Raw genomic sequence first — 23,078 nt, forward strand, 5'->3', positions numbered from 1 at the left:
TTTCTTTCCTTCCCTTCCCTTCCTTTACTAATGTTGTACCAAACATGGAATTCCTATCATTTTCATTTATCATACCAAACATGGGAAAATATATTTTATTTCCTTTCCTTTCTCTTCCTTTCTCTTCCATTCCTTTCTCTTCTCTTCCCTTCCTTTACTAATATTGAACCAAATAGGGCTTGAATTTGTCTAACCACGCGAGAAGCTTCAAGTGTCGTACTCTGAAACTTTCTCATGTTTCTTTCTTCCCAAATACAGTAAACTGCTATGATCAGATCCACTCAATACACTTAATTGGTGCTTGACCGAATTTCTAATTATCTGAGTAGACACGGTTTGAAGCTCTTCATGTCAATTTTCTGCTTGTCGTGTGTGTCTTAGCCAATTCCGAACAGTACTCTGTATTCCAGCTGCAAACTGCATCCAAATTAGAAATAAATAGTCCAAATACTCTGCCAGGGCCGGTCCTGACTTTTTGGTGGCCTATGGGCGAAACAAAAAATCGAGGCCCTTACTTTTAAAAGGGCACATAGAAAAAAAAAATTGTGAATCGATGTAATGTACTTTTATTATTGAAAAATTTATGTAAATAATTGGCGTTTCACTTCTTAAGACTCAATACTACTCTATATCTAATTAAATTAGCCATGAGAAATTAACTCTATTACAAAATATGAAGGCTTGAATACTTTCAACCTTGTGCCATTAAACATGAATTATATTCTAATATTTTAAATATTAATCATCAAGCATAAGACAACGATGAATTACTGAAGGGAAATGAAACTTGAAATTTTATCAGTGATAATTTTTGAAGTACAATAAACTATAATCCAATTATTTTTGCTAAACTCCAAATTAAAACAAGGAGTGTGATTATATTAACAAATGAAGAAGAAAATATATGATTCTAAGGATAGTACACGGCTCTACTTTTGGTGTTTATTTGGATTCTAATTGGGTAATAGATTATAATTGCATAGTTAGCAAATGAGAAATAACAAAAAAAAGTAAAAAAGTAAAAACAAACTACCACCTCTAGTTGTCGAACCTTGGTGGACGCCCTGATATATCAGGCAATCAAACCACTGCTCTACAGTGCATACTATAAGTTTTTCATTGAATATTACATATTTTTGCATTAACTGGCTTAATAAATGTTGGGCTTTTTCCCTGGGGCCCAGGGCGGCGGCCCCTTATGCCCTGCCCCAGGGCCGGCCCTGTACTCTGCTACATTTATTAATATTTGCCATCAACTATTATCAATATTCTAATGGCTAAAAGTTTAGTAATAATTTAATAAAGTTTAAATAAAGTCTAATAAGGTTCAATAAGGTCCTATAATGTCCTACTACGTATAAGGTATAATAAAGTCCAATAAGATCTTATAAGGTCACCCTATGATCCCATGAGGTCTTATAAGGTCCTATAGGGTAAATAAGTTCATGTAAGGTCATATAATTTAAATAAGGTCCTATAAAATCTTATAAGTTAAATAAGATCCTAAAAATTCAGGTAAGTTCAGATAATTTTCAGATTTTATAAGTTAAAAAGACACACCTTTACAATTGGGTGCAAAGATGGCTTCTCAAAGAACAAAGAGTTGGCTTCAACAAATTAAAATTAAATAGTTATTTCTTATTGTGTTGTCAAAAAAAAAAAAAAATTAAATAGACAAGTCTCATTTTAGTACCCACAAAAAAGTTGCAGTATTTGGTACTCCGTACATTTTATATGCGGAGGATATAATCCAGTGCTGAAATCTGTTGTCGTACTACTCCCTCTGTCTCTTTTTGTTTTTTACGTTTGATATTTTTCACGCGATTTAATGACTATTAAATGTGTATTGAGATTCCTCTATTTTTTTATTTAAACAAGAAAAATTACGTTTATTTATAATGTTTTCAATTTTATCAAAAATCCGACATTGGAAAAATGAGAAATATTTAATATCCAATGAATTTAATTGGTTAAAATAATATTTGGGCACAAATTTTGATAGAATATTAATGCATTATGTGATAATATAAAAGGAAATGTAAAGAACAAAATGAAACACCCAAAATAAAATACGTAAAAAACAAAAAGAGACAGAGGGAGTACAAATTTAAAAATAAGGACAAAACCAATAGGACTATAGGAGTAGTCCCTCTTCATATTTAATTTGATGCCAATGAATGTGCCAATTTGTGTTCTGTGTCTATTCATGAGTTGTGGTCGCTACCGACTTACGAATAAAAGGTTACTAATAGATTTCGACTTTCAGTACCAAATTAAGAATATAGACAAAGATATGAACTAATCCTACACTTGCGGAGTACGAAATTTACATGAAACCCTCTTTCTAAGGACCACGAGTTAAAATGCTAAAAACACAATCTTTCTCATAGTCTGAGTTAAGCTAATGTTACATGTCTCAACTTTTCAATTTTTCACCCTTTAAGACCTACACCTTTTTTTTATCCTTTAAGACCTCAACTCTTCTTTCTGGCAAGTTAACTCGCCCTTTAACCATTAAATTAAATTACGAAAAAGTACATCAGCTAATGTTTCCCAAATATGACTGTCATATAGTTGCTGTCATAAATACAACTCTGCTCCTCTGTTTTCATGAATCTCCGACACCAAAATAAAGCTGCTTAATTCGTTTTAATCATCAAACTCCAAAGACCAAAAAAGTTAAAAGCATTTTTATCAACTATAAGCATTATAATCCACATCTATCATGGTTCCTAAAGACAGACCAGACTGGACATTTAGGTTGCTGAAATTGTCGATTATAGGATTTTTGGTGAAATTAAATAAATGTTAAGCACATACTAAGCTATTGAAATTCCTCTGTTCTACAAGTCTACACAAATCACTCAAAGCCTAACTCATCCGATGTGCGAATCACACAACTACGTACATCATCTATGCAAATTAAACAATTTTGCACATAAGCAATGCAAATATAACACAAATTTCAACCTTAAAAATTAAAGTTCCAAAATTTCTGTGAAACCCTAAACCCTAACATATGATGTCATTTTAAGGACTGGATTTTACCGGAAAAACATAAAAGAAACAAAATCAGAAGTTTATACCTTAAATGTGGAATAATTGCTCTGAATTTTTTGTTTGGGGCGAATCGACCTCTGAACTTGAGTAATGGAAGAATGAAGAAGCTCCTTTTAGAGTAGAATGATCAGGCCAGGGAGAGAGGAGAAGAAGATGATTGGCACCTTTGCTTTGGTACTCCCTCCGTCCCTTAATACTCGCATCGGTTTTCTTTTCGGGTCGTCCCTTAATACCTGCACCGCTTCTATAAATGGAATTTTTTTACCAGTATTATATTATTTCTCACACTTACCTACTAACCCATTCCCTACAAAACATCATTTAAAAATTCACACCCCCACTATCACATTACACATTTCCCAATAACTATATTAAAAAAATACCCAACTATCAACTAACACCCATTAAATTAATAAGTCAATTCAAGTATCTTAAACTCCGCACCGGTCAAACTGGTGCGAGTATTAAGGGACGGAGGGAGTATTATTGTTCCCCGTATAAGAAACGACGTTTCTTTCTCTTTGCCCTCAATTATGTGACACGTGTAAGGGAGTAATTGGCTGAATCATTCCTCTTGTTTATAGCGCCACAAATAATATGTTAACACGTGTAAGGGACTAACCTTTTAACCATGAGAACTAACCTTTTAACTAAGGGACTAACCTTTCGGATTTATTAGTTAATTTTGGCCAGAAAATACATTATAGGTCCTTAACGGTTACCAAAAAAAGGTTCAGATCCTTAACGGTGAAAATTTTCAAAGTTGAGGCCCCAATGTTTAGGTTAACCCCTCATAAACTCTAGATATTTGCTTAAGTTATATTAAGATTAATTCTCTAGAAATAATACGAAGTAAAAAGTTGTATAGTTGACTTTAACTTTTTTTTGAATGTCAAAAAAATATTATTTGAAATTACTGGAGGTGAAAGGACAGGGATTTTAAATTAAAGTATGAAATAATAATTAAAAAAAATTAATAAAAATAGTAGGGACACGTGGGAGTCTAAATTTATCGTAAATTTTCTTGTTATTAAATATGGAGTAATAACTTAGTAAAAAAATTGGAATAAAACAAGTAGCTAGTACTTTTTTTTTTTTTTGGTGTAGAAAGAGCCACAAAGGACAAGACGGCAAATGGTGTAAACAGGATTCAATCCCATACGTCTTGTGTATCACCCCTCAATGTAAATAGCGTATACGGGTAGATACGAGCTGAGCTGAGCCGAACTCTAACATATATAACTCGACTTTGTTTGGTTTAGTATTACCAAGTTCGAACTCGAGCTCAAACTCACCTCGAGCGTAAATATCCTTATCGAGCTAGGTTAATAGGAATTTTATCGAGTTCGAGTAGAGTTTTGAGATTTTTCGTCCCTTAACTCGATAAACGTATAAAAGCATATTATATTCCAACGGTAAACACAATAACATACGCACTCCAGTTAATAATATTTCTTAATCAACGCTATAATGACATTTTCGTGGACAAGTTATGTAAAGTATTCCTCCCTATGTCATTCAACTCATAGCTTTAGGCATTATTTTGTACTTCATCTGGTTTTTAATAGTCACGGCGTTTGAATTTTTACTATTTACACATTAATTATACTTTAACGATCGATAATGTATGATTTATATGTAAGATAAAACGTTGTTATGCAGGATATCTAGCTTGTTAGGTTTTGCTCAATATGTATTTTCAAAATATCAACTTTAAAATAATTTTGCTTAAAAAACATTAAAGATAGTAATAATAAAAGTTGTGAATTGCAATGCGTTCATGAAAGTGGCCAATGTTGCAAGTAAAACAAAAACAAAAGAGGTATATGTATAACAATCTCATCAATATGTACTATATATATACTAATATACGTTCCTTAAAGTGAATTATTTACACTTATTATTTGCATGGACTACAATGGAATAATTAACCACTAATATACTCAATTCCGTATATGAAAACTTATAAAAAATTTATATTCTGAAAATACATACCGAGTACAATATAACAAGATCTTACATGATAATGTTTGATTTATGTAATAGTGAGAATTTACGGTCAAAGTTTTCATACTTTGAACACATATTTCATTGCATAAAAAACTTTCAGAAACGAATGTAATATTATCTTTGTTAAATTAACAAAGTCACGAGATTGGAGTCGAATACAACCAAGTTTGATTCAGGTTCATTCTATTATCGAAAAATAACTTTAAGCTAAAGTTTTCGAGCAGAACTTTTATTAAACTAAATAAAAAAATATTCACGAACCATTATGTTTGTAACTTTGTATCTACCCCTAGTAGATGTGTTACGGAGTACATGTATCGATTAAAACGTGACCAAAGACATTTACTACTTTTTTTTTTATTCTTTTCTTTTTAATATCCCCGGCCTGTTTTATTTTTCAATTATTGCTCAATAAAACACACACACAAAATCATTTGTCACTTAACACCACTCTTTCCTCCACTTGAAAAATATCAATCATGTCACTTTCATCTCTCCATTCCACAGGAAGCGCCTCCACAGCCACCACCACATTCAATCATCTCTCAGCCCGCCACCACCCTCTACACCCAAACTCCTCTCTCCTTCACCTTCCTAAGCTCTATCGCCATCATACCTTGGTCGTCAAAGCCACCATTCTCTTTCCCGGGGAAACACTCATCACTAAGAAACCCCATGCACCACCACCACCACCATTATCATTGCGTCCACCCACTCCCCTCAAACTCGTTTCCAGTGATTCTTTGACGTACGAGAGTGGATACCTCGGTGCCGTCCCTGAACGTTCGTCGTTAAAATACGACCCAGCTGCTGCGGTGGAGTGTTTGACGAATATATTGACGTCTCAAATTTACGATGTCGCAGTTCAGTCGCAGTTGCAGTTGGCGGAGAAGCTGTCTGAAAGGTTAGGGACTAATGTATGGCTTAAGAGGGAGGATATACAACCGGTACGTGATTTACTTTTTTCGATTTTATTGTTACTCCGTATTATTGTTTTTTTAGAGTGGGAGTGGAAGTGGAAGTGGAAGTGGAAGTGGAAGTGGAAGTTACTTACTTCCTATTTATTTAACTTGGATTTTTTATTCTACTCCATGCGTTTTTTAATTTTTATGGTTGCACTTTAATTTTTGTTGTCAAATTTTATAAATTTTAACTGACCGTAAATTTTTGGTATTACAAGTATCAAAATAATGTGCTTGAAAAATATTGTTGAATTCTTATATTTTTTAAAAATCAATTTTTTATATATAAATAATTATATATAAGTAGATAAAATTAACGGTCAAATATGTGTATTGAAGACAGTAAAACACAAAGTGTAATCATAAAAAATAAAAGTAACAATAAAAACAAACCATCAATTATAAGTTTTTAACCACTAAACTAAGAATTCATTGGTGGTTTTTTATTTGTATTTGAACTCGGTATTAGGTATTGTGTTTAATGGTTTGAAGATTACAAGCTTGAATTAAAAGATTGGCTTACACCAATAATTGGATGGTCCATTAAAGTCTATCTCATTAAGGAAATACTCCAAATATACATATAAAAATTATCCGTATTATGCAAAATAAAAATCAGTATAATTGGATGGTCTAAACTTTTCAAAAGGTCTTGCATATACAAAGTGTACAATAAATTTATTGTACATCGAATAACTTTTACCCAATTTTTTTATACTATATTAAATAATTATTATACACTACATATAAATAAGAATATGTATAAAACTAGCTTCTAGGTATTCAATTGCATGGACGTAGTTACTTTTTTTTTTAAAAAAAAAGGGCAATTGCATGTACTACTTAGGCCCTGTTCTGTTCACCTTATTTCCACTTATTTCAGGAAAAATAAGTTCAGTTAAGTTCAGATAAGTTCAGATAAGTTCAGATAAGATAAGTTCAAGAAAAATAAGGTTGGCCAAGTACAATTTATAACTAAAATAAGTTTTGATAAGTTTTAATAAGTTCAGATAAGTTCAGTTAAGTTCAGATAAGTTCAGATAAGATAAGTTCAGGAAAAATAAGTGTAAATCAGGTGAATAGAACGCAGCCTTATAAAGTCTGCACTTGAAAATTAAGTATTGAAAAATAGATTGGAACATTATTATATATATGCACCTTTTTCCCATTTAATTTATTGTTTTGCTTGATTCAAAATAATTTGATTTATGGTCAAATTTTGATTATTGGACACATTTTTCAAAGCGTAAAGAACATAATGAAACGGAGGTAGTATATCATTAAGCAAACAAAACCAAACACCAAATTAATATTACGGACATCATCAAAATTAGGGATGGCGCGGGTCCAGGACCCTACCCTAAACTTAATTAGGGTATGGGTCTTAATTTTTTAGACCCTATAGGATAAGGGTAGAGTATCGGTATATAAGGTATGGCCGTATGGGGTAGGGTAGGGTAGGTAAGGGTCCCATTTTTTCAAACACATACCCTACCCATGGACCCTTAAGACTCAGACCCTACCCAGACCCTAAACTAAATCCACTCAAAATTTATGAAAAACATAAAAAAGAATAATAAAAAAAAAAAACAAAATCCTAAACTAAGCAATTCACAAAATTACCTCTATTCCTCTAAAAGTAAGCTCACACTACCACTCTCTAAGTCAAAGAAACCTCTCACATTGATGTTATGTTTTTGTGCACTTGAATTTTGTAGTTTGTGAGCTTAGTACATTAAACTATGACATGTTAAAGGAAAGACAAGGATGATATTTGGAGACTTACTGTTTATTTGTTTTAAATTGTCAAATTAATCATTAGTCTTTATTATTTTTTGCGCATTAGATACAATTATACACAAAAAAGCCGATAAAAGTTATCAAAAAAATAGGCATCATAGACCCACTCTAGACCCTATACCCTACGCATACCCTACTAGACCCATACGGTCCGGACAAGGGTCTTATAATTTTAGACCCTACAAAAGTACATGGTAAGGATAGGGTATGGGTATACGTCAAAAAGTTAGGGTCTGGGTATTGCCAGACTCTACCCAAACCCTACCCATTGTCATCCCTAATTAAAAAAAATACCTTTTTTGATATGAGGATTAAATTCAAAAGTAAAAAAATAACAAAATAAAAGACACAGGCAGAGATAAACAAATTCTGAAGAGGTATGAAAATGAGTAGAAGAAAAATGGCAGAGGTTAATGTAGATTATTGTAACAATACATAATTAAACACAATAAATGGTTGGAAATTTATTTATGTCTATTAAATTCTTCTATTAGATTCTATTTTTCTTGAAAATATAAGAATATTTTAGGAGTATTTAGTGCTTAAGGGCTGCAAATAAATAAAATATTATATGGAGCTATAAGGTATTTAGCCAATTAATAGAAAACTTTGTAACATAAAAGCATTATAGCTAGAAATTTGATTGACAAATTTAACTATACTATTGGTCTACCCCTGTTTCGTAATACATACATCATTTCTCATGTGGGCACTATTCTATCATGCGAGGATTTCAAATGCTTTGTATCAACTTTTTATAATTTTTACTTATATGCATTTAGAGATAATAATATCTAAAAAAGCATGTTAAAATACGTACAAAAAGAATTAAATATTACATGTATTGTAGAATGAATGTTTTAATAAATAAGTACTCCGTAGCTAACTATTGAAGTTGTTCTAATAGTCCCCCCTACTTGCTCCTCTACTCGTTTCAAAATTATAGGGACACTTTAATTTTGATATTATTCACAAATTTTAATTTGACTATCATTTGTGACTTATAAGTTATAAGTAAGGAACTATAGTCGTCTGAGCTCGTGTTTGATTCGTCTCGATATGTCCTTTCGAAATATCAACTTTTTATAATTTTTGCGAGGACAAAATTAAAGATATTAATGTTCAAATATCAACTTTTTATAATTCTTGCAAAGACAAAATTAAAGATATTAATGTTCAAATATCAACTTTTTATAATTCTTGCAAAGACAAAATTAGAAATATTAATATCCAAATATTTACATTGACGAGCGTGTAAAGCTGAATTGTTCCTATTATTTCGAAATCGAGGAGTACTTGTCAGTTGCCATTCCATCTGCAAGTATATTTTAAAAGGAAAAAAAACGTGACCCTTTATCAGATTTTTTACATCCATTGCTTTTAAATTTCCCCAAATAAAACACACTTTTACCTCCGCCACCACCTCCACTCCACAAACCAACAACAATCATGTCTCTCTCATTTCTCCATTCCACGGGCGGCGGCGCCGCCACAACCACCACGACATACGATTATCTCTCCTCTCACCACCGCCCTAACATTCACCCGAACTCTTCTCTCCTCCACCTTCCCAAGCTCTATCGCCGACATGCCTTGGTCGTTAAAGCCACCGTTTTCTCTCCAGAAGAAACGCTCGTTAAGAAACCGCCGCCATCATCATCACCGACTCCCGCTCCCCTGAGAGTCGTCTCCACGGATTCGCTGGTGTATGAGAGCGGATTCCTCGGCGCTGTTCCCGAATATTCGTCTCCAGAATCATCTGATGATGGTTCTGCCGCCGCCATGGAGTGCTTGACGAATATATTGTCCTCGAAGGTTTATGATATCGCGGTTCAATCTCCATTGCAGTTGGCGGAAAAGCTCTCTGAGAGGTTAGGCAATAATGTTTGGCTTAAGAGAGAGGATTTACAACCGGTGGGTCATGATTTTTTTCAATATTCAATTTTGCATTTGATTTTTGTTTGAGAATTATTTTCTTGTTGAATTCTATGCTAGTAAATAATGTAGAAGAATTCGATATCAAGTCTGGGTACCAACATCGACCATTTGAGCCGTATTGTTATGAATCAAGAGAAGTTAAGAGTTTTCTGAATATCATGAGTCGTTCCTAGTTGTATACTCCGTAGTTTGAGAATCGAATGTTGTCAGTTTAGGTGATAATTATGTTTATATTGTTTGTTTTGTGGTAAATTTAATAGCTTTAATGAACTAAAGGATAGTCAGTGGATGAGAAAACTGCAAAGATGTGACCTTGCAGTTTTGTCCTGACAAGATATTTGATGCATAGTAACGTCATTTTAGCTACATAGTACATATGCGCGGCCGATATTAAACAGTTTTGCGATTACAACAATCACGACTGAAATTAACAGTTCCTCGATAACAATCAACTCTTTGGCTTTGTATTGATCTAATGAAAACTAAGAAATAAAACTGCAAGGAATTGAGAAAGAACAGGTTTGCTAGGATATTAAGGTGTGAATTAGAAAAATTCTGAAGATGAGAACACTACAAGATGCTGGTATTGCTATAACTCTAGTAAAGGGATCTTTTATATTTTACTCTATGTCCCAACTTTTATTTATTATGAGCAAATGTCACAAATATTACAGAGAGAATTCAAGAATAGATGCACGGATGTGTGACCCAACGTCGATGTAAGGTAGCGAGAAAAGAATGATGGGAGTACTTTCTTAAAAGATTTTTTTTCTTTGATCAAGGGACATTGGAGGAACTACTTTGGAAATGATGCAAAAGATGTATATTTCATACAAGTGCATTTCTTTGTAGAAAATTTACAAAATATTAGTAACAATTTTATACAAGCACTACTCTTACTCTCATATTGGATCAGCTAGAACATTGTTTGTCTTTCCAAAAAGTTAAATCCACTAATTTAAAGTAAAAAGAAACAATCTTGAGAATGTTCTTCTTGGAAACTTTCTATGTATCTTCCATTATGCCGCAAGTGGTTAAAATTTTGAAAGTTCCATACATTTTCTTTTGAAGGTCTTCTCGTTCAAGCTACGGGGTGCTTACAATATGATGGTAAAACTTCCGAAGGAACAATTGGAAAGAGGGGTAATATGCTCATCTGCTGGAAATCATGCCCAGGGGGTGGCTTTGTCTGCTAAGAAGCTTGGTTGTGATGCTGTTATTGTTATGCCTGTGACGACACCAGAAATTAAGGTTTCATTGTTTATAATAATCTTATGCATTTGCCAAATGACTTCGTCTCTGAGTTGTCTTTAAAATTGATGGTTTCTGTATTTTATTCAGTGGAAATCTGTTAAGAGGCTGGGTGCCACTGTTGTTCTCGTGGGCGATTCTTATGATGAGGCACAAGCATATGCTAAGAATAGGGCTGAAGAAGAGGGGCGAACATTCATACCCCCATTTGACCATCCAGACGTCATTATGGGACAAGGCACAGTAGGCATGGAGATAGTAAACCAGGCAAAAGGCCGTCCATTACATGCGATCTTTGTTCCTGTAGGTGGTGGTGGACTCATAGCGGGTATTGCTGCTTATGTGAAGAGAATTCAACCAGAGGTTTGTTTTTGGTTTTGCAAGATTTGTTTGTCTAGTGTATGCCAACCGCTATACCATAGCCTTGTTGTCCCCTGCTTACTCAATCTATCTTGCTATTTACAAGGAGACATAATAGTGCTTATAGTTTGTGTGTGTGTGTGTGTGAAGAGCTGGGTTATGCCTATTCTGATTTTCTGTTTCTGATAGTATCCTACTTGTCACATCATAAATAACTGCTAGACCTGCAAATAATATCATAGCCAGTTTGATGTGATGGATTTTGTTGAGCTGGATGTGCCGTTTTTCTTTTGGAAGATCTGCCAAATATTCACTTTGCTTATTTGCTTTTATTATTCTGTTAAACAAAAGTAAATGTTGATCTTCCGCGCGCTTATTGCCAAATCCCAATGTGTTTATTTACTTTTATGTCTGTTTGTATACTACCGTTGCTACTATGTTTGAATATGCCCTTTCACTTTGCTTTTATGTCTTTCATCATCTTCAGGTCCTCCTGTGGCAATGTTTGTTCTCCCTATCTGGATGATGATATATGTGTTTTATCTCTTGTCAGGTTAAAATTATAGGGGTGGAACCAGCTGATGCCAATGCAATGGCTCTGTCATTACACCATGGACAGAGAATTATGCTAGACAAAGTTGGAGGGTTCGCGGATGGTGTTGCTGTTAAAGTGGTTGGGGAAGAAACTTTCCGCATATGCAAGGAATTGATTGACGGTGTAGTTCTTGTTAACCGTGATGCCATTTGTGCCTCCATAAAGGTTAGTTACTTAGCACCAAATCTTAACACCAGGGATTTACTGCTATCTATTTTCTGCTAATTTGTAGATGGAAAAGTTCCGTTATATGTCATATCTAGCATTCTGTTCGATATTCGAGCCACATTTTAACTGCCTTTTCCCCTTTATGAATTCATGTATCTATAAGAAATCCATTTCTTTCTGAAAATGGAGCCTAATAATATGTTTGGGAGCCACAGAAGTGGCTGTGCAGAAGGTTGACTAAAGTTTGTTGGCGCTATTCTATTGAATATGGTTAAGAATTTTATAAATGAAATGTCCAAGTTCAGGTCTTTTTTTCTTTTTTCCCCAATGCATTACTGTTAAGCTAGATTAGTAAACATGGTTGTAATAGAGTGGGCATCATCATCTTCAGGTTTATAAGATTGACATTGACATTATCACCTTGACCTCGAGTCCCATTCTTTTGTATCTTTTTAAAAGAATAAAGCTTTAGCATGTGCAAATTAATGACTCTACTTTTAACCTGCTAAATGGTTTTCGGTTTTTTTTTTCCCACATTGCCTATTGTCAGCTTTAGTTCATGGAATCTGTAGACTGTAGCTACTAGAACTGATAACCTGATTTGTCGAATGTAGAACATGTTCGAGGAGAAAAGGAGTATACTGGAACCAGCAGGTGCTCTTGCACTGGCTGGTGCAGAAGCCTATTGCAAATATTATGGCATAAAGAATGAAAATGTTGTTGCAATAACAAGTGGGGCAAATATGAACTTTGATAGATTGAGATTAGTCACTGAACTTGCGGATGTTGGTCGGCAACGGGAAGCAGTACTTGCAACTTTTATGCCCGAAGATCCTGGTAGCTTCAAAAAATTTGCTGAGATGGTAGGCCACTAATTTGTTGTTTAGGTTATTGGAATTAAAGCAGCTTGTGCATTTATTAACACAATTTTTGTTTCGCAGGTAGGGCCGATGAATATCACAGAATTTAAATACAGATATAATTCCGCAAAAGAAGAGGCTTTAGTTCTCTACAGGTAAGCATTTATGAAGCTGTCTTTAAATCCTCTAAAAATTTGCCACCTGATGTTGGAATCTATTAATATTACCATTTTGCTTTTTTTAGCTTGTTCCAATTTTCCAATTTGCTAGCATTTTGTTTTAGTATAAAGCTTATGGACCATGGCATGGAAAACTTCAACCAACAACACTAGGATATACTGAAAGTGACCAATTCTTTAATAGGTCCTTCCTTATCCACGTGAATAAGGGTTTAGACTTTGAGCTTTAGGATACCACGCCACACACCTCACCACCAAACTGGTGCCTTCTACCCTGACGACTTTCAGTTTGATAGCTTCAGTCAACAATTCATTCTTCTAGGATTTTTTTTTGTATACATTTTAAATATTACTTTTCAGTAATACAAGGTCAACTGCAAGAATTAATTTCATATTTGAGTTCTCTCCCAGTCCCAATGCAAGAAAAGGATAACTTGAAATTGGAGGGAGCCTGATAGGATGCTGTTAACTCTGGATATCTGGCTTATTGAAATATTTTGGTGAAGTAGTCACTCACTAACTCTGCTGCTCTAAACATTTTTTATGGGGGCATTTTGGGTCTTTGGCATTCTCCCTTGAGGTGAATATTTAAGTTTGAAGAATTGAAGTAAGTCGCATGAGTCCAGGGAAAACAAATTTTTATGGACCTTTCTTTTAGTCTCTTAGTAAAATGCTTGAACCAGTTATCATGCCTATCTTAGGCAAGTCCACCCATCTCTTCCAGAAGATTTCAAAATTTTGAACTTCACGGCCTTCGGGTGGGCCTTAATAGATAATGAAAAGTGTCAAAAGGGAAAGTTTTAGGAAGGCAGAAAATATCTTTCTTGCTGCACAGAGAAAATGGTTGTCTTTTAAATGCTTTTTTCTTCAAGGTTGTGTAAATTTTGATATCTGCTCAGTTAGATTGTGTAAGCTCACATTGAACATGTGCAGGATTTTTTTGTATGCTTAAATTTGGAAATGATTAGAGTTTTGTGATCAATCAATTGAGATTAAGTGTAAGGTGTGGTACATGGGTTCACTAAATTTAATTCTCGTTAATGTTAGCTTCTATTGATGTTTTAATATTTTTACTGAAGCCTGCTGTTCTTAAGCCATGTTACACAGGACATATGTGAAGCTGCTGATTAGGGCATCAAGTTTCTAATATGAGCAATAGGATAGCAATACATGTATCACTAGTAGGAACTAGTTGAAAAATGGAAACTACCCTTCGAGTAAGGCATTGCAGATTACCCACTGGTCTTGCATATGAAATGGGAAACCATCGCTTAAACTAACTAGAACATGCTGACAATAGTGACAATTGTCCAAACATGCTCTTCGCTATATAGAGTGTAAGTCTAGAAACAGATAATAGTTTGCTGGAGTGTGCTTGATGCCAGCAGATATTTGACTGTGCAAGCTTCAATTGACGCCCTGTATTATGACTTAACATACTGGACAGATGGCAAAGTTACATATCAAGAGGAACAATATTTCTGGAAAATAGAACAAGCTTTTGAGTGGCTTGTTTCACTCCCAAATGCTAAACAAAGCTAAAATGACAATATTTCTCTTTGCCTACTCTCCCTTATTTATAGCGGACTATCTTACTTTTCAAGCAAAAGCTACCCCTAACCAACTAATTATGCAATAATTAAACTACCCCTTTCTACTAGGGTAGTTCATTACACCCTGCTCATTCTAGAGTAGTTATAATTAGCTGCAAAAATGCCCCAACTCTGAAGTCTTGGTATATTATCTGGAAATCTGGGATGAACTGGATCTGAAACTGAACTGAACATTTTTTGTAAATGAACATAATCTAGTGATTTGACCATTGTCAAAAGCAACTTATTTTTCTTTGTATCATCACTACTTGTGTTTTTCCATATATGTGGCCCACCAATTCAGCTTTCAGTCTGTAGATTTTATTGCTGCTATCAGGAGTTGTTGCTGATCAGTTTGCAAGCTTGGGAACTCAATACAACGTTTGAGGTCTCAACTATGCTTCCATGAGTTGGTTAACTCCAAATTTGTTTAACTTGTACTCCCTCTGTCCCGGAATACTCACACCGTTTTGATTGGACACGATTGCCAATGCATATTTTTGCCCACTAATATCTTTAACTACATATTATATAAACTTATAAAATATTAATATTTTGAAAATATATATTAAGAAGAAGCCAACAACAAATTATATACTAACATTTCTTTTCATATACTAGAAACAAAATAGGGTCAATATGAATTATGTGAATAGTGCAAAAAGTCAAAATGGTGCGAGTATTCCGGGACGGAGGGAATAACAATTTGATTAGGCACCACCTAACCTTATCTCGTTCTGGCATTGTTGTTTTCGTTCAATGTCAGTTAGGTTTTTCCACAAGCGATCAAGTATAGTTATGGTGCTTAGCTTTTTACTAAGAACCAGTTCAACATTTTAAATTAATGGTCAATACAAAATACTAACTTGCAGAATGAGTTGATTGTAGCTGATTGTTTGAGTAGGCATGTTAAATGCAATGTCTTCAATGAGTTCCATCACAAATGTGCTCATCTGAGAACATTCATGCTCTAGAATTTTGGAAATTTTGATTGCTGGAAGTCACAGGAAGAGACAATTAGAGCGCTCTAAGTTTAGTTTAGTTCAACTGCGAGAATTTAGCTTCCGTTGTTGGAAATTAAAATCTCATCTGTTCCAAAATAATTGCAACATGGGGGAAGACACGAATACTTGGGAGCTTAGGTGATGAGAAGACAGATAGAAAGAGATAAAAACAAGGACCCATGTGACGAGGAGTGAGATAGAGAAGACCACTTACCCAAAAAAGTATGTTGCAATTAATTTGGAATTTCCAGAAAAAGAAAGAGTTTTGCAATAACTTTAAAACGGAGGAACTGCATGAAAATTTGCCATCATTCTGTGACTCCTGTCTGATTGTTCAGCTTGTTCCTCAACCTCCCTCTTTATCTTTATGCTTATGCCTTGAGTGTTCTTACGCCTTGAGTGTTCTTACTGAACTGATCTGGTTGTTGATTAAAATTATATACAGTACTACAGTGCGCCCATCTCTTTGATCCTTTCTACTTCATCCCAAGTTTTGCTCAGTGCACGTTGAAGGAACAGGGGTTCTACAAACCCTAATGTAGCGTTGCAGTTTAGCTAGCTCTAAATCAAAGCTTGTGTCTGTTATGTTGTTCTTTACATGTTTAAGTCTGAGTCATCTTACTATTGAACCCCTTTGTGATTTGACCGCTCTTTTTTCCTTTTGTAAAAGTTCTTTGGCTACATTTCTCATTTAGGAGTATCTAATACTTGAATTCAAGCTTAGGAATGTTTCCCCCCTTCAAGTATGCCTTTATATGGTGGATTTATTATTATGTCTTTTTTTATTTTTTTATTTTACATACTGGGCTTACAAAGTTTTTGTTCTGTATCTGTATGTACTAGTTCGTAATGCTCTTTTTTTTGGTATACATACAAGTATGTTTTTCTAGAGAGGGGTTATAAAAAAAATCAATATTACATGTATCTTATGTGTTGTAATTTTTTTTGTCTGTTTACTTTTATTGATGCAGTGTTGGTCATCACACTGTTTCTGAACTTGAAGCATTGAAGGAGCGTATGGAATCTTCTAAGCTTCGAACTATCAACTTGACAAATAACGATTTGGTTAAGGATCATTTACGGCATTTGGTAAGCATCTTAAGTTTCTTCCCTGTTTTGTGCTGGGTGCAGAATTTCCATTTGTAGATGCTACGAGTTCTCCAGGACCAATTCCTAAAAGGCTACTCTGGTTTGTGGGGGAAGGTTTTAGTGGATTTAAAGAAGCAATGAGTCAAAATATCAGGCCTAAATTATTAAGATTACTGGTCTGGTTAAGGAAAAAAAATTGCATGGCTCATATAAGGCCTTAAGTACCTTTTTTTTGTGGGGTGGTGGTGGTGGTTATTTCCTTTTCATACGTAGCCTTCATAAGGATAAGTTGTCAAAAACCACCTTTCTGTAGGACCAAACTGCTTACTGAACTTTGCTTAAAAGACAACTATTGTTTCATCCCCTTCCCCTCAAAAAAAAAAGAAAAAAAAAACCTATTGTTTCATTCCCATAATTACAGCTATTATTTATTGTTTTATTCAACTATTTCTTGAAAGAAATTTGTGATGCTTCTTGTTTTGGCTGACATCAGCTGGCCATTATATCGAGGGAGTGAAGAGAGTGCGTATAAACAATCACTTGAGGTAACTTTGACCCTCACAGAGAACAAATGGTAATTGACCTTGTGAGAATGAAATAAAATAATCAGTTAAGCAGTTTTTACTATAAGATCTGGGTTCAAACCCTTGATCATTTTCAGAATTAATTTCTCATTGTTACACTTACTATTAATAAGGAACTAAAGAAGGGCGTAGCTTTACTAAGGTACACTGTCGTTGTTACTATTGGTGAAATTACTCCTAATTAATTCTCTCAAAGAAGTAAAAATCTTATGGAGTACTAAGTAGTTTTCAGTAGAATTGAACCCTGGATACCTTTTCTGCAGATGGGAGGCCGGTCAGATGTCCAAAATGAACTTCTTTGTAGGTTTGTTTTCCCAGAAAGACCGGGAGCTTTGATGAAGTTTTTGGATGTGTTTAGTCCACGATGGAATATTAGTTTGTTCCATTACCGTGCACAGGTGAGTTCTTTTTGCAATTGTTTTAAAATCTAATTTACAATACACAAGTGATTTTCTCCCCCCTCATATTTTATTGTTAATCTAATGGTTCAGGGTGAAGCTGGTGCAAATGTATTAGTTGGAATCCAAGTACCTTCGTCCGAGATGGACGAGTTTCGGGAACGTGCCGATAACCTTGGATTTATGTATGCAATAGAAAGCGACAACGAGGTTTATGAGGTATTGATGCATTGATTTGTATGTTAGGAGTGCTAACTAGGATTAAACGAGAGCTTTTTGACATATTGAGAGCGATTTGATGGTGCAAATGCTGGAAGTGCTTCAGACATCTGCAACCGGGGAGCAAAGAAGAATCTAACTTAAAGCATCCGTCTTTGATGATTCCTTGTTATTCCATGTCGCAGTCCACTTCCTTTTGTGGCCTCCTTGCCTCTCTAAACTGTTTTCTGTTTTGCTTTCGTTGCCAAGTTTGTGTAAAAGGATATGGAGTTCTGTACAACTCCAGTTTGTCCAATATTTGTGTTGTAAGTTCTTAATATTGCTTAATCTTGTAATCAATGTCTGAAAGTGCTATAAGTTTTTTTTATGGGTCCTCAGCCCGCAAGTTCTATGTATGGAGATAGCACAAGTCCATCAAACACTTGCTACCCAAGAGAAAAGTATTACAAGTATATGTATCAAACTATCAATTTATATAAGCTCAACCTATATTAATAGGACTAATATCTTTTTTATTTATTTATAAGGTAAGATGAAGTTACTGGGATTCCCACCTCGCACGCGTCAACCCGACCTAGGATAGCGGATACATGCTTTTACAGTGGGGGAATAGTACGGAAAATCCTCTCTCAACGTGCCCCTAGCGGAAATTGAGATCCCAACCTTTTGGTTGAAAGATGAAAAATACATTGCTTGCTAGACAATACTATAAGCTTGTAAATTTATGTATCAGCTCTTTATATGAATTCAAAAATATCCTATTCTAAATATCCGTTTTAATCAAAACAAATAGAGCTCTATACAACTTCTTGGAATCTTGGCCTAGGGACTATGGATGGTAACGGATGGTCTAGGGTTGTTAAATTGGCTCATCAGATTAGTTTCGTCTTGGTTATAAATGGTTGTCGAAATCGGATAGTGTCGGGACATTATTTTTATTCGGGTAGATTGGGATCGATTCAGATAACTTTGAATTCGGATGAAGTCGGGTCACATATTGTTCAGAGTTTGAGTCGGTTTTGGTTTTGGTATTTAGATGTTCAGTTCAATCTCATATTCGGTTTGAATTGGTTCCGGTTTAAAACGTTTCGCACCACTTTGATTTGGTTAGGCCGAGTTTGGTTCGGGTGAATGTCGGATTCGAGTATAACTTTGGCCGGTTTACTGCGGGTATGAGTCATCTTCAGATCAAAATAAGTCTCAGGTTGGATCAAGTTTTGATCGGTGAGTATCGGCTTCAGGCTAAACTCGGATACCTCAGGTTCAGTTCAATTACGGATTGAGTTTGTGGTTTGAGTTTAGACCAGGTTACACTTGTATTCGTCTACTAGTGACTCTCGAACACGATCAAATTCGGTTCACTTTATTATTTCTAAGACCTCATGCGAAATAAATATTTTTTAGAATTCTATTACTTTGTTTCCTAATTATTTAATAAAAGAGAACATATAATAACTTTTAATGTATCGAATTGGATTTATAATATAAATGATTCAATTTGGTTTACTTGAGTTAGATTAATAATAAGTAAATTGAATTGGGTTAAAGTTAAATCAGGTCTATTTATCTCAAGTGGCTTTTTTGTTATCGGTTCAATTCGGATCAGATTATTTTTTTGGATTTCACATATAACCGGGTGAGATTCAAGTCGACCACGGTTGACGTCAGATTCGGGTACACACGGGTCGGGTACAATCGGATATCGGATTTTATTGGGTCGAGTCGGTCATGATTTTTATGGGTATAATCGGTTTTCGAATTGCTATTGGCCGGATGCGGGTTTGGTTCCGATAACAGTTGTCAGATATAAATCGAGTTATAAGCCTCTATCAGAAATCACCACTTAGGTTGCATGATTTCTCAGAAGCTGAATATCAGCTACTGTTTAATAGAGAAAGAGAAAAACTTAGAGAATTGAGAGAGAATAATGGTCTTATTATTGAATTGATGAAACCTTACAACAAGTACAATATATATACACAAGATGGAGTAAACTATACTGGAGGTCCCTAAACTTTGGCAAAAGGAGCAGTTAAGTCCCTCAAGTTTCAAAAGGAGCATTTTAGTCCCTCAAAATGGATGGAATCAGCTACTTTTGTTAACACCGTTTCATTTTCCGTTAAGTTCAATAAAATAATATTAAAACCGCTTTAAAGAAAAGGAAAATTAATTTACACGTGTATAAATAAATGAAAACAGCTGATTTTAATTATGACTTAGCTTTTTCAACTTACTTAGCTTTTTCATATGGCTTTTTCTCCATTTACACGTTTCACCCTTTATATTCCCTTTTCTAGGTTTTTCCACAACTCTTCCTAATCAAATCAAATTTAGTGAGTAACCCAAGCAAATTTACTCTAAATTTTCAGCAATTATCGCCATAAACTTCAGCTAATTGTTGTTCTTCCACAACTCTAAAGTTTCAAATTCTCTTCTCCCAGATGTCTGCTACTACCACTAGTTCTTCTTCTACCTTTTTCTCTCTCTTTCTCTCTCCTCTTTTATTATGGGATACTGTTGAAAGTGATCTTTGAAGGTGCACGATTATTGTGATCTCAAGCTCAAGTTGATAGATGATTGATGGTGATCATGATGAGGATCAACGATGATGCAGAGTAGCAGTGAAGAAACCAATCAACCATGGGATTTTTCCCTACTTGCAGCCACGAAATACCGAAGAAGAAGAGGAGTAAACTAAGATGGTTCGAGACTTTGAGTAAGAATTAAGAGGCGGAGGAAATTAAACCCCCTTTCAGGAAATCAGCCAAGAGGTGTCCAGAGCTTGGCTAAGCCCACTTAGAGGCTCCGATTGAAAATTCGGAGTCGGGCCCTGTTGTTAAGGAACATCCAGCAAGGTGCTTTGTTTTTGTGGTTGTGAGTATTGGTTCTCGATCGATTTTGCATTGTTGTTTGATCCACAAAGTTATGTTAGCTAGCTAGGCTGTTGATAAGAATATAATTGAAAGAGTATGGTTGAGCAGAGTACTAGTAGTCGTAGGCTCGTTAGATTTCATGTATGAGTTGCTGACTTGCTGATTAAACATGAGATTGAAGATGATGATGATGCATGGAGTTTATGGGTTTGAGCTCGGATGAATTTTACCGGAAATGTAAGTTACTTGGGTGTGCACACAAGGTGTTTGATAAATTGTCTCTGAGAAATGTTGTTGATTAACCTATGCTTGTTGGGTGTGTTAATTTGGGGGATTTGATTAGTAGGAAGCGTTGATCCATTATTTTATTTTATTAAGTGTTGAATAATTTGGGTACAAATGGCCTTGTTAAATACTTTGAACTGCTAGTTTTTTGTAAAAAGCTAACTTAAAAGGGTTTCCCTTTATTTAATTATTGTTAATATGTAAAAGTAACTGTTATTTTGTCCTTTTCTGCCTTTTATATTAATTTGCCTTTATTTTTAATTCATTTAACAGACGTTAGTAACAGAAGTCAAAAAGCAGCGGTTTCCATCCATTTTGAGGGACCTAAATGCTCCTTTTGAAACTTGAGGGACCTAACTGCTCCTTTTGGCAAAGTTTAGGGACCTCCAGACCTATTTACTCTACACAAGATGTGATGATGTGTTTCATCCAATGGGATAGCGTTATATGTACACATCAGCTACTACAAGCAACTAAGAGAAACTGTTACAAGCATGCTGCATTGCAGGATGCATAACTGATTTCCTAGAATTTAGGGAGTTTGTTAGAGCTTCTAGAATGTTGCATTGCTGCTTGTATGAGATGATCATAAGCATTGATGCGTGCTGCTATGTTGTTGAAATGTAAAACTACAGTGAGAATAAGATTAGCAGTAGCAATAGGAGAGTGTACACCAACAACCTCCTTAGATTGTTAGCGGTTTGGGTTCGAATTTAGGACTAACGGACTAAATCAGATTTGGTTGCGGACTAGTCCCCGAAAATGCTTGTTCATTGAAGTTGGGGGTTAAAATAAACAAACACTAGGCAAAAGAGAAGTTCGCAAGTGTTGGAGTTTAAAGAAAAAAACTGAGTGGTTTTTAGCTCCTTGCCTTTAGTGGCTTTTGCTATGCAATTTCGCATTTGTGAGCGACTTTTTTTCGGTATGTTTGAACAGCCCAAGGACATCGGATATGCTCGGGTTGATTTTGAGATTCCTATTTCTCGAATATATACGGTTCAGATCTATCTGGACTATAGAACTCTTGTAATTATTTACTTTATGGATCCATATATAATGAAGTATTTTTTTTTGGTGCATATAGAATATGGTATATGAAATATATTACTCCCTCCGTCCCGTATTTATAGTCCTGTTTTTTTATTGGCATCCCTTACATGTTTTTCCCGTTTGCCATTTTACGCGGTTATTAAGGAAAACTGAACATTACAAAATTAACCTTTATTGTTGTGCTTTTGTGGGGAATTGTTGCTTTTTGATTCCATTTTCACAATAAAACAAAATAGCCGTTAGAATTTGAGCCAATAGAATATTAGGAATAAAAATGCCAACTCATTAATCCATCCAAACTTAAACCAACCAATGAGATTACAAGATCTTTTATTGATAAACCAATAGAATTACAAGGTTAAAATTACAAAGAGAAGATTAAGAAAATAAATGGGAAGATCATTTTGGGACACCTTAAAAAGAAATGGGAAAACATTAAAGTACAGAGGAAGTATATTAATTAAAAATGCAATGAAAACACAATAAAATAAAAACATGTACTATATTATAATCTCCCATATACTACATTCTACTTTTTCATGAAAACTAATTACAACACCAATTTACTATATTCCACTTTTCTATGTACTTTATTCCTAGTTTTTTTAAACTTATATTTTTGATCAAACAAGACTATAAATATGGAACGGACAGAGTAAAGGTTATGGTCCACATATTACTAGACTTTACCCAACTTTCTCATGGTATTGGTACCATCCTTATTAGTGAGTAAAATCTTGGCAAATTAAGAAAATTGCGCGTGTTGTAATTTTAGGGTAACGGATGAAATACTATACTCCA

The 23,078-nt window shown here is 34.6% G+C and overlaps 1 protein-coding gene across 2 annotated transcripts; it reads left to right on the forward strand.

Annotated features, from left to right (window-relative positions):
* The first annotated feature begins 5,496 nt into the window (after window positions 1-5,496).
* Window positions 5,497-18,573, forward strand: LOC110797153 (threonine dehydratase 1 biosynthetic, chloroplastic). 2 transcript variants are annotated; one of them, XM_022002249.2, is made up of 9 exons: window positions 5,497-6,017; window positions 10,842-11,021; window positions 11,112-11,384; window positions 11,935-12,141; window positions 12,759-13,007; window positions 13,086-13,159; window positions 16,751-16,868; window positions 17,716-17,850; window positions 17,944-18,573. In XM_022002249.2, the coding sequence occupies exons 1-9, from the start codon at window positions 5,550-5,552 to the stop codon at window positions 18,082-18,084; spliced, it is 1,845 nt and encodes a 614-aa protein (XP_021857941.1). In that variant the 5' UTR covers window positions 5,497-5,549; the 3' UTR covers window positions 18,085-18,573. The 2 variants fall into 2 exon arrangements, with proteins under 2 accessions (XP_021857941.1, XP_021857942.1); XM_022002250.2 differs by lacking the exon at window positions 5,497-6,017 and adding an exon at window positions 9,196-9,746.
* Window positions 18,574-23,078: the final 4,505 nt, after the last annotated feature.

The sequence above is a fragment of the Spinacia oleracea genome, chromosome 5 (assembly GCF_020520425.1).
Source record: "Spinacia oleracea cultivar Varoflay chromosome 5, BTI_SOV_V1, whole genome shotgun sequence".
In the NCBI taxonomy this organism is placed as follows: domain Eukaryota; kingdom Viridiplantae; phylum Streptophyta; class Magnoliopsida; order Caryophyllales; family Amaranthaceae; genus Spinacia; species Spinacia oleracea.

Excerpts from the sequence above, each read along its gene's own strand:
- LOC110797153 (XM_022002249.2), top strand. The coding sequence starts at position 5,550 with ATGTCACTTTCATCTCTCCATTCCACAGGAAGCGCCTCCACAGCCACC. Across the intron at positions 16,869-17,715 it reads AGGATCATTTACGGCATTTG|ATGGGAGGCCGGTCAGATGT; the intron begins GTAAGCATCTTA and ends CCTTTTCTGCAG. Across the intron at positions 17,851-17,943 it reads TGTTCCATTACCGTGCACAG|GGTGAAGCTGGTGCAAATGT; the intron begins GTGAGTTCTTTT and ends CTAATGGTTCAG.